The sequence below is a fragment of the Diabrotica virgifera genome, chromosome 3, assembly GCF_917563875.1.
Source record: "Diabrotica virgifera virgifera chromosome 3, PGI_DIABVI_V3a".
In the NCBI taxonomy this organism is placed as follows: domain Eukaryota; kingdom Metazoa; phylum Arthropoda; class Insecta; order Coleoptera; family Chrysomelidae; genus Diabrotica; species Diabrotica virgifera.
In genome coordinates, this window is record NC_065445.1 from 250019666 (window position 1) to 250032036 (window position 12371).

General features: G+C 33.0%; 1 protein-coding gene across 2 annotated transcripts in view; it reads left to right on the forward strand.

Annotated features, from left to right (window-relative positions):
• Positions 1-12371, forward strand: part of LOC126881677 (elongation of very long chain fatty acids protein AAEL008004) — a 210744-nt gene that overhangs the window by 185622 nt on the left and 12751 nt on the right. For both annotated transcript variants that reach the window (XM_050646079.1, XM_050646078.1), the window contains exon 6: positions 8289-8425. In XM_050646079.1, the coding sequence (XP_050502036.1) occupies positions 8289-8425 (137 nt within the window). The remainder of the gene's footprint in view (positions 1-8288; positions 8426-12371) is intronic.

The window sequence follows — 12371 nt, forward strand, 5'->3', positions numbered from 1 at the left end:
TATTTAGACGATCATTGTAGTACTTTGTTCATGCTCGTTAACCGATAGTAATAAATCAACATTATTCAGAGCAAATCAAACGGTTTCTAAAAATATTTCGCAACTGTATGCATACTTCATAATGTATCTGATCGAAGTTTCTTTGTTTAAAAACCAATCAATACCTAACACAAAGGATAAGAATATCAGATAACAAATTAGTGAATTTTTGTTTTGTTTATATTATGTTTATACAGTGCGTCCATAAAGTAACGCATAAATTCAATATTTCATAAACCGGCGACTTCAAGGAAAAATACCAAAACAGGTCGATTTTTATTTTTAAATTACAATGTTTTGGCATATATATCACACTAGTGATGTCATCCATCTGGCGTGGTGACGTAATCGATGATTTTTTTAAATAAGTATAGAGGTCACCTGATAGCTCATTTGAAAGGATATTAAATTTTCTATTCACTAATATAAACAATAACATAATTATTTATACAGGGTGTTCAAAAAAAATTATTAATTAAATTAATTGACACAAAAAGAAGAATGTATGTAATTTATTTAATTCAAAATACATTTTATTGTTATCAGAAAACAGAAAAAAAAATGTCTAGTTGACAAATAAATAATATTGTTTTTCGCTTAAATTCAATGTTAAAGCTGCCACCTACCTGACTCTTGACAGTTTCAACATTTCGTTTAAGCGAAAATTAATGTTTATTTTCCAAATAAAATTTGTTTTCTGTTTTCTGACGGCAGTAAAATATATTTAAAATTAAATAAATTACATACATTCTTCTTTTTGTCTCAATTGATTTAATTAATAAAAAAAAATTATGAACACCCTGTATAAATAATTATGTTAATGTTTATATTGAGGAATAGATAATTGAATACCCTTTCAAATGAGCTATCACATGACCCCTATTCTCATTTAAAAAAATCATCGATTGGGCCATCACGCCCAGATGGGTGACGTCACTATTATGATATATATGCCCAAAAATCGTAACTAAAAAATAAAAATCGACCTATTTCGGGATTTTTCCTTAAAGCCGCTGGTTTACGAAATAATGAATTTATGCGTTACTTTATGGACGCTCTGTATACAAAACACAAACCAATTGTCCACATCAGTAAACATATATGGTTCTTTTCATGAGCATTTTTCAGTGCGTCACAAATGATAGAAAAAAAGGTTATTCCGTGATAAATACACATTTATGACATTTATTCTAACATGACGTTTTAGTTGAATCTGACAGTTGTCACATTTTATTTGCAATTTGGTATAAAAACAAATCAATTGCGTTTATTGCATTTATAAAATGGTATTTCCTTTGATTTGTATAGTCTTATAAATTGTACAGATTAAATTTTTTATGTATAGAATAATATAATATTATTTAATATTAGATTATTAGTGCCATCTATTGACAACTAGATTAAATGTTATAAATGTCACCGACGAAATGTAATCAGAGACGTGCGTTTTTTTCTGTCACGTACAATTTAATGCGTTAGAGAGAAATCGAAAAACTGTGACGCACTGAAAAATGCTCATGAAAAGAACCATTTGAAAATAATTAACAGTACAGCGTTTACGGCTCAGCCAAAACACAGAAAACGTTCGTATTTTCTTGCATTTGTTCTTAGGTATTTTCATCTTTCCTACGTTTCGTGCATCATTTTTTATTATTTGTCTGTCCTGATCTCTCTGTCTTTCTTTCACTCATCTTCCTGATAGTATTCATTCCGGTATACTTCCACTTCCACTTTTATCCTTTGTAATTTTATTACTCGCACTATGTTCTCGATTTTCATCCAGATACCTATTTATTTTGTGATTCACACCAGACTTTTTTCTCAGTTTCGTTTCTTATAACCACTTTACACGATGCAAGTAATTGCGCAATTAATTGCATAATCTCTTGCGCAAGAATTTGTGCAATAAATTGCAACTAACTTTCTGCAATAAAGTGATTACACGGTGCAAACAATTGCATAAAGTGACATATGAAATAAACAGAAACTTTGACAAAATAGCATAAATTTTAGGTTATGTTTTATAAATTAAATGTAATTTTTTGAGTAGAGTTATCAGATATTAGATTAAAAATGTTAGATTATAATTTGAGAAAATTATAATATGTGTTATAACAAAATCAATTAATACCTATAATACATTATTCTTTTACAAAAGGAAACAAGTTGTAAGAAATACAAATAGAAAATAGTTTTTTTGGTCCCTATGTTGCATAATTAAAGTTATCCAAAATAATAATGTTATCTGTGAAGCGTGAAATTGGTGAAAAGTTCCTCTAGTTTTGTTAAAAAATTGTTTAGTTTGAAATTTAGGTTGACAGAATGTCAATGTAGTAAAAACAAACTGTGTAGCCTTAAAAGTTACTAAAAATATAACTAAATTGCAGAAAAAATTGCATGAAAAATAGGACATGTTCTAGCTGCAAGTTTCTGCAAGAAGTTGCAGCTTTTCTGTGCAATTTTCGTATGACACGATATAATTTCTATTGCTGCAAGAAATGGTGCAATTAATTGCGCAATTAGTTGCATCGTGTAAAGTGGCTATACCCTATTCCACGAATATACGACTGTTTTGGATTATCTCAACAACGAATATTTTACTGTGCAAAATATGAAGAACGAAAGTAAATTGTAAATTACATTGTTGTTTATTGGAATAATTATTAGAGCCATTTACTTTCGTACTTCATATGTTGCACACTAAAATATTCGTTGTCGCGATAATTCAAAACAGTCGTATATTCGTGGAATGGCCTATATTACCTTAGGTCTCAATATTTTTCTTATTACCTCTTCACCCAAATGTATAGATTTACAAGAATAAGGTTTATATTAATCCAGAAAGCCACTGCGCATCCGCTAGGAAAAATATTCTAATTCGGATTTTTTGCACAATCTTACTCAAAAAGGACCCCTTTTAACAAATTTGCATGTTGCCAGGACGAAAAGTTGGTCAAAAATTTTTTAAACGTTTTTTTTTTGTTTTTTTCCTAAAATTATATTTTTTGCATGGAACAAAAGTTTTTTAGGTTTTTTGGATCATTCCAAACAGAAAAGGTCTTTAGTGACTTTTCTCTAAAGTTGATAGTTTTTGACATATAATCGATTAAAAATTGAAGAATTGCGAAATCGGCCATTTTTAACCCTCAAAAACTATGTGAAAAACTGAAAATTTGAATGTTGCCAAGGTAGGCAGATATTCTTTAAACATCGATTGATGAAATCCCGAAGAGTTTTTTGCAATACAATATCAAAAACCCCTTTGTTTTTAATTGCCAATCAAGCGTGGGCGACACTATTTTCCACCGTTGCATGTGTATACAGTATGGTGCAAATGAAAGGAATAAATTCGTTATTTCGTAAACCGGTGACTTTAAGGAAAAATCCCAAAACAGGTCGGTTTTTGTTTTTAAGTTATGATATTGTGGCATATATAGTATACTAGTGACGTCATCCATCTGGGCGTGATGACGTAATCGATGATTTTTTAAACGAGAATACAGGTCGTGTGCTGGCTCATTTGAAAGGTTCTTCAATTCTCTATTCAGTAATATAAACATGTATATAATTATTTATAAAGGGTGTCCAACAATTTTTTATTAAATTAAATCATTTGGCAAATTCACAAAAAAATTAAATTATTGGACACCCTGTATAAATAAATATGTAAATGTTTATTTTACTGAATATAGAATTGAAGAGCCTTTCAAATGAGCTACCACACGATCCCTATTCTCATTTAAAAAAATCATCGATTACGTCATCACGCCCAGATGGATGACGTCACTAGTATACCATATATATCACAATATCATAACTGGAAAATAAAAATCGACCTGTTTCGGGATTTTTCCTTAAAGTCGCCGGTTTACGAAATAACGAATTTATTCCTTTCATTTGCACCATACTGCATACACATGCAACGGTGGAAAATAGTGTAGCGCACGCTTGATTGGCAATTAAAAAACAAAGGGGTTTTTGATAATGTATTGCAAAAAACTCTTCGGGATTTCATCAATCGATGTTTAGAGAATATCTGCCTACCTTGGCAACATTCAAATTTTCAGTTTTTCACATAGTTTTTGAGGGTTAAAAATGGCCGATTTCGCAATTTTTCAATTTTTAATCGCTTATATGTCAAAAACTATCAACTTTAGAGAAAAGTCACTAAAGACCTTTTCTGTTTGGAATGATCCAAAAAATCTAAAAAAAAATTTTTCCATGCAAAGAAAAATAATTTTAGGAGAAAAACAAAAAAAAAAACGTTTAAAAAATTTTTGACCAACTTTTGGTCCTGGCAACATGCAAATTTGTTAAAAGGGGTCCTTTTTGAGTAAGATTGTGCAAAAAATCCGAATTAGAATATTTTTCCTAGCGGATGCGCAGTGGCTTTCTGGACTATATGGGATTGAGCCACAATTACTGGTGTAATGAAAATTCTGAAACTTTTTTGAAAAAGAAAAACGTAGGTACCTAAAAAATATCAGGATATAAAATCTTCCTAGAATTTTTCAGAATAATTCCTTTCTTTTTTTGAGAACAATTTCCAGAGTAAAAATCGAAACAACATATAAAAAAATAGTTAAATTGGTCATGCCACAAGAAAACAGTTTGAGAACCTTGCCAAATGTTTTTCCTTTCCCATGCGTCACGATTCATTTTCAAACAAATTAAGTCAAAACATAAAGTGAAACGAACGTCGATGTGTATATACATTTTGTATACTTGATAGTATATACTACACACGTCGGCGTACGTTTCACTTTATGTTTTGACTTAATTTGTTTGAAAATGAATCGTGACACATGGGAAAAGTTATTGCGGATAAACAATACCTTGATATTAATAATCTTGAGCTGGTTTTGAGGCTTTTTGCACATCTACGAATATACAGTTTTTTGCAGAAGGCTTTGGTTCCCACTTGAGTGTTTCTCTTTCACTCTATTCTATGGCTTGTCCATTTATTCAAAAATATATGAAAAAATTATAAAGTTGTATTTTCTTTTGTTTACTGATGTTACTGTTACTGACAGTCGTCTAAACTTTTCTTATTCTATCTCTTGACACGTTTTTTTGATGCTTTTTTTTCAGAAGGTATTATAGTTACGTTAATTTCAAATCCCATTATTTTGGATGTTTGTCTTGTTTATTGTACCTGCGTGTGAGAGTTTCTGACAATCCTAGCGAGTAATGTAATAATGAATACCGACCAAAGGGGGCAGCCTTGTCTCACCCCAGTTTCTATTTGTATTTTTTCCATAACCTCACTTTTCCCTTCCACTGCATTAGTTCTCGATTATAAGTCTCACCGTCATTTCAATTCTTCTTCTTTTGAGTTTTTGATGTTAGCAATTTATTTACTTCAGTACCAAAAAATGAATCGATTAGTCTGGTTAATTCACTCCTCTTAAATAATTCTGTCACTTCCACCACCACTTCGTCTATTATAAACATTCTCAAAATTTGTCTATCTCAAGATTACTTTGTTTTTAATAACAACTTTTATCAACAACCTGACGGTTTAGCAATGGGTAGTTGCTTATCCCCTTTCTTAGCTGATGTTTTTATGGATCACTTAGAATCCAACTATATCATAAAAAATCCAGAGATCTTACACTGGTTCCGTTATGTTGATGACATTTTAGTCCTCATTTCTGGTAACTCTGATTCAGCTCACAACTTACTTCACAAAATTAATCAAATCCATCCTAATATCACCTTTACCATGGAACTAGAATCTTCTAACTCCATTAACTTTCTGGATTTATCTATTACCAGACTACATGACCACTTCAATTTTGGTATCTACCGTAAACCAACACAGACAGATCATGTTATCCATTCTACTTCTAATCACCCTTTATCATATAAACTCTCAGCTTTTCGCAGTTTTATACATAGATTAAACTCTATCCCTTTATCCGTAACTGAATTCAACAATGAGTTGAATATTATCAAACAGATTGCAGTCAACAATGGTTATGACCCAGACATCATCACTAAACTTCAACAAAAAAGAGAACTCAAATTACTACAACAATCCGCTTTCTCTACATCATCCACAACTACTCCCATCTATGCCTCCTTACCATTCAATAACTCCAAATTATCTGAAAGAGTCAAACATATCATTTCCAATTCTTGTGACAACATAAAAATATCTTTCAAAGTTAATAACACTCTCAGCAAAAGTTTAACTAATACCAAAGATCCTATCCATTATATGAACCGGAGTGGGGTATACAGACTCTCTTGTTCAGATTGTGATGCCACCTACATCGGCAGAACTTACAGATCCCTTTCTACCCGATCTGCTGAACACAGCAAGAGAGATACCACTTCTGCCTTTTCACACCATTTTAAAAGTCAATAAACATGAACTTAAGATTCCTGAAGGTGTCCAGTTGATACACAATATTCAACAAAACAATACACTCCGTTTAGACTTATACGAAGATTTGGAGATTGGCAAGGACATGAAGAAGAGTCCCAACTGTGTCAATAGACAAACATCCCTTAACCGCAACTTTGTCCCCATTCACCGCCAATTATTCTCATAATTCCTATTTTTCAACTTCCTCTTTTTATCCTATTCTTTCTCTCTCAACTTTCTCTCCCTTCTTTTTCAAAATTTCCTCTATCCTTCACTGTTTCAAACTCCTTTACCCGACTAACATTATTAACTACTGAACCCTATTAACCATCACCTCATTAATTCACCCTACTATCTTTTTACTTCTTTTTCATTTCATTACTTCGTTCAGTTTAATTCCACACCTTATCTTTTCTTTATCCCTCTCTTTCCCTTAAAATTCTTGTCTTTATACCCTACACCACAGCCCTCTACTTTTTGTCTTTGACTTTTCCAAGAAAAAAAAAAATTTTTACCTCTCCAACTAACATCACATCACTTAATTTCAGTTCTCACATTCAGATCCATTATCATTACAATTAAATTATATCAATATTCTTTTTCTTACTTTGGTTTTATTTTATTCAGTACATTTTCAATATTATTTTCATTTTAATTTCATTCGTGTATCAACTGGACTTAACAGATATAATCATATTTTTCTTTATCTCTAACTTCACATACCCTCACTTTGTCACAATAATTCTCTCAAAACTTTTGAAATAAAATTAAAAAAATAAAACATCTCATAATAATTACAATTCTTTTTCATTCACATATTCACACTTTTAATTATTTGACTGTATCCTAACTCAAATCCATTATTTACAAAAATTTACATTTATTTTTTAAATAACAATATTTTCCTTTTACATATACAACCACCAATACAATATAGACTAGATTAAATTGCCTACCAATTTATTCATTTTGTACAATAACATTCCAACTAATACTGATTCTTTCTTTTTCTCACCTTCATCTATTTTTATCTTTTTATCATTATTGACAGCAGCTCAACTTTCTTTCTATCTATTTGATCAATCTAATGTTATGGTATACAGTCAATATAAATAATCTTATTTTCTAAATTAATTTTGAATATCACAAGTTCTTTTCAATAACCAATAGATTTAAAATGTTAGACGTTTTCAGATATTTTAAAATTTTTATCATTTGTTGTGGGTCATGACCTATTGGTTAATTAACTGTAAAATCGACTACCTTTTTCTCTACTGTCAATGTCACTTCAAACAGTTCCATACACACTAGTGTCACTTTATAGTCAAAGTTGGCCTAAGATGGTTGATTGAGGTTTTGTTAGGGTTTCACCATGTTCCCATAGGCAATATCCTGTAACATCGGCGTTTAGCCTGTTGAATATTATTTTTAAATAATGTAAATCGAATTTTAAATTCAACCACTGTTTTGTTCTGGGGCTATTTAGCAAGTATGCACGTAAGTAATCTAACCACATTTTTAGCTTTTTAAAAAAAAATTTCAACCATCTTTCAATTCTAATGGTGGGATTACTTATTTTATTGTAGATTCACTGATGATGGACCGATAGGTCTGAAAACGTTCTGAATTGGACTTATTTTATTCAATCCATTGGGATTTTAAGTTTTAATAAATATACCAATTTACATAGAAGTGGTTTTACTTCTTGTTAGAGTTTTTTTTCTTCTTCTTTTCTTCTTACCGAGACCAAGGCTCTTAACTATTCGTACTAGGCAGTGCTTATTAAAGATACTGTGGGTCCTTTAAAAATAAATGTATGTTCGTGAACAATTTTTATATCTGATGACTTGACTAACGATAACTATTTAATTTACAGGAGGCCATGGAACGTTTTCTAATTTAATTAATAATCTGGTGCATGTTATTATGTACTTTTACTACATGGTTGCAGCGATGGGCCCAGAATATCAAAAATACGTCTGGTGGAAAAAACATTTGACAACGTTACAATTGGTAAGTCTATTAGTATGTCTGTGAATATGTGTGTATGTCGAAAATAGTATCATTCGAACAGATGAATTAAAACCGTTGTCTCCTGACGGACGGTAGGTGCTTTTAAGTACCACCAAATTAGGGTACCCCTTATATCCCAAGTGTTGAAGTACATAGAATTTCTTTAAGAATGTTCTGTTAAATACCATTTATTAGTTATCAGCTGATGTTTAATACTTCAAATGTCGTCCAAACGATTTCTTGTTAAATACCTACACAATAAGATTTATACTCTAAAGCAGGGCTTCTCAAACTTATTCGTACTGTGACGCCCTTGAGACTTTGGTATTTTTTGCGACGCCCCTCAACCCAACCCCAAAAAAATTTACCAATTTTAGTAAGTACTAGCCTAGTAACAGGTTATAGTTATAATAAAAAACTAGTTAAACATTTATATTTTTATTAGAAATTAAGAATAAATCAAAACATAGGCACAAAAATAAAAAGGAATATTTTTTTATGTAACTGGCTAGTTAACGTGAGGGATGTGCTTGTTTTATTGAGCACAGCTTATGAAACCGGGGCCACAGCCGGGGCTCCAATTTGGAAATGGCCACTCTCATTTCTTTTTCTAATTTTATGTTTGACCTGTACTTTTTTTTAATTACTTTCACTGCAGAAAATTCCGTTTCGCACAAGTAAGAAGTCGCAAATGGTAATACAACCTTTAATGTTGCAGTGCTGATAGCATTATATTCATGAGAAACTGAGCTCCAAAATTCAAACCGTGTGTCCTTGTAGTATTGAAGCTTTAGGCTGGAATCACAGGACAATTCTGTCAGTTGATCTTCTTCCTCTGTTGAAAGTGTCGATAATGTGGATAACTGGAAAGGGTTTTTGACCAAGTCATATTACTCCAGATCTTCGGGAAAATATTTCTCAAAGTATTCGCTCAATGATAATAAGTGTTGTATAAACATATTTTTTAAAGAGGGATCGAGGATTTCTATCGATTTTTCTTCTAGAATACCTTGTAAAGCAGGGCACAGTCAATTTCTTGATCTTCTAATTTTTTCTTCCATAAGAGCAACCTATTCTGAAACCCAGTAATTTTATCTGCCAATTGCAGGATATGAGTATTGTAATAAATATATTTTCTGTATTAAAAGTCCGCTCTGACACGCGACGCCCCATAGACAACTCGGCGACGCCCCAGGGCGTCGTGACGCACAGTTTGGGAAGCCCTGCTCTAAAGGATCATTCGAAAAAAATGTATGATTTTAGCTCATTTTAAAAAGTTATGACCGAAAAAATAAGGTGGACTTAAAAGTACCATTGGGAAGTAATTGTCAAAAAAAATCTAAAAATGATGGGTGACTAATTTCCGGTACTTTATGTCTCGATTAACAGCCGGTTAGTTAACCGGGGTTTAATCGGGACCTCTTTACGGTCTCTTGCGTTGTAATAAATGCAATTACAAGTAATATTATAATTATAAATAAGTAATATTATAATTATAAATACAGTCGGAAAAATGAAAGAATACCCATGAACGACCATATAAAACACGCTATATTTTCCTGTCACCGTGTCACAAAAAAAATTTCCCAGTGCAAGTACATGTAATAATAATAATTACATGTACTTGCGCTGGCCAATTTTTTGTGTGACACGGTGACAGGAAAATACAGCGTGTTTTATATGTTCGTTCATGGGTATTCTTTCATTTTTCCTACTGTAAGTATAATAATAATTATAATTGCATTTATTACAACGCAAGAGACTCTAAAGAGGTCCCGATTAAGGCCCGGCGCAAATTGAACCTAAGCGAGACACAACCTGCGCCGGCGGGATGGGTGACCCGTGCATTTATTTTTCTAGCGCACCGCATATTGAACACAAGCCAATCCAACCGTTGGCCATCGACGTGGCGAATAGAGACGGGCAAAATCAGTGCAGACATGTAACGGTTACTTTTGATACCGGTTCTAAGTGGTACCGAGTACAAATACTGATTACAAAATACTGATGTATCTGATTCTTTTACTGAATTGAGTAGGCAACTTAAAATCGGTATTTCCGTACTTGTAACTAGTAACGTTTTAAAAATATCTTGCACGTTCCTAGTAGTCGTAGTAGTATGACTTTCGAAAACATCGAATTTGATCATAAGCGGGTGCAGGGCCGTAACTACGATGTTGGGGGCCTCGGGGCAAACGTGATTTGGGGGCCCCCTACCGGGAGGTCTGGAGAATGTACCCCCCAGCGGAAGGGGGGGTCAGGAAAAATGTTAGATATTTAACCCCTTGAAAACGCATTTTCTCTCCTGTGTGAACACCACACTCTCTTCTTTTTTTTTCAGCATGTCATGCAATCACTATAAAATTAGCAGCGATAATGATTACATCTTCATCTGTATCTGGCATTGCGGACGGATCATCAACGAATGCGTTCGTTCGCTACAATGTAAATGGTCTTAGTTTGTAGCGAACGAATAACCAAACAAACACCTACGAATTCGTTCCTTCGTTCGGGTTCATTTGTACTCCGATTGTACAACCGATCCTAATGTACTCATTCTATCTTACCCTAACCTTTCTTTTCAATATGTGGTACGATGTGGTTCCTTTCACGTACCAAAGATGTGGTCTGGAGTAAATTGGTTAATACAAAGTAGCTGGGACCTGGGGCCCCTATTCCGGATCTGTTTGAGTTTTTATTTCGCCAAAATAACTAATTTCCTCAGGAACAAGTTAGATCTTTACGAAAGGTCTCGGAGTCCCCAGCTTAGCCAGGGCCCCCTCTTTCAATGGCATTTTAGGTTTTATTACGCCGAAATAACTAATTTCCCAAATAATAATTTAAATTTTTATGATAAGGTCTCGGGAGCCCCAGCTTAGCTCAGGCTTCGGGGGCCCCTGCTTTGTTCCAATTGCATTTTAGTCGAAAAGACTAATTTCCCCAGTGAAAAATTAAAACCTTATGTTGCGGTCTTTTTAAAATTGTCATTTGAAAATATTTCGTTGGGATCGGCTTTTAAAATACATATTTTTATTTTCCTCGTTGTATGGAAGGTCTATGCACGGTCAACCATACGGGCCCCCCATGGCTGGGGGCCCCGGGGCACTGCCCCGGTTGCCTAAATGGTAGTTACGGCCCTGAGCGGGTGCATAAAAAGATATCTTACACTGAGTATTTTATTTCTGCACATAATACCTACATATTTAAAATAATATCTCCCCTACTACTCGGTCATCACTCATATTCCTCAATTTACTGCTCAGATCACAATCATTTACAATTACTGCAGGATCGCAATCATTTACAATTACTGCAGGTCATAATTCATAATCCCTCCGCTACTGATCGGTCATAAAAAATAACACTATCTGCATTTTTCGTTTTTAATTTTTAAGTCGGCGCTCACAGTGGAGGCGGTTTCCGCTAGCGGGACCCGCTTTTAAACGTTTTCAAAAAGAATGCACGTCTTTAAATGTACACGAACATAGTCAAAGCAGGTCCGCGCGGTCCAACCGCCTCAACCCGCCTGACCGCTTTTGCTAGAATGAGAATTTAGTTTTTTCCGCGCGGTTTTAATGTTTACTGCAATGATAATTTAGTTTATTCGCTCTTTTATAATAAGAATTAATAGTTCTCCATGGATTAATTTTATAAATAATTGTACATTATAATAAACAAAAGTAATAAAGTCAATCTTATTGAAACCGTAATTTTGTGTGACTTAGGTATTTCTAAAACCATTCCAGTATTAACTATTAACTAAATCAGTACTTGAAAAATAAATTTATAACAAAACTACTTACCTCAATGTTATAACAAGCCTTTCTTCCGGAAGGATAGCCTGCTTATGTAAATTACACCAGTTTTTAATTAAACGATACCCCTTCTTCTTATTAAAGTGCCTATCCGTTCCGGATGTTGGCGATCATCATGGCTATCTTGACTT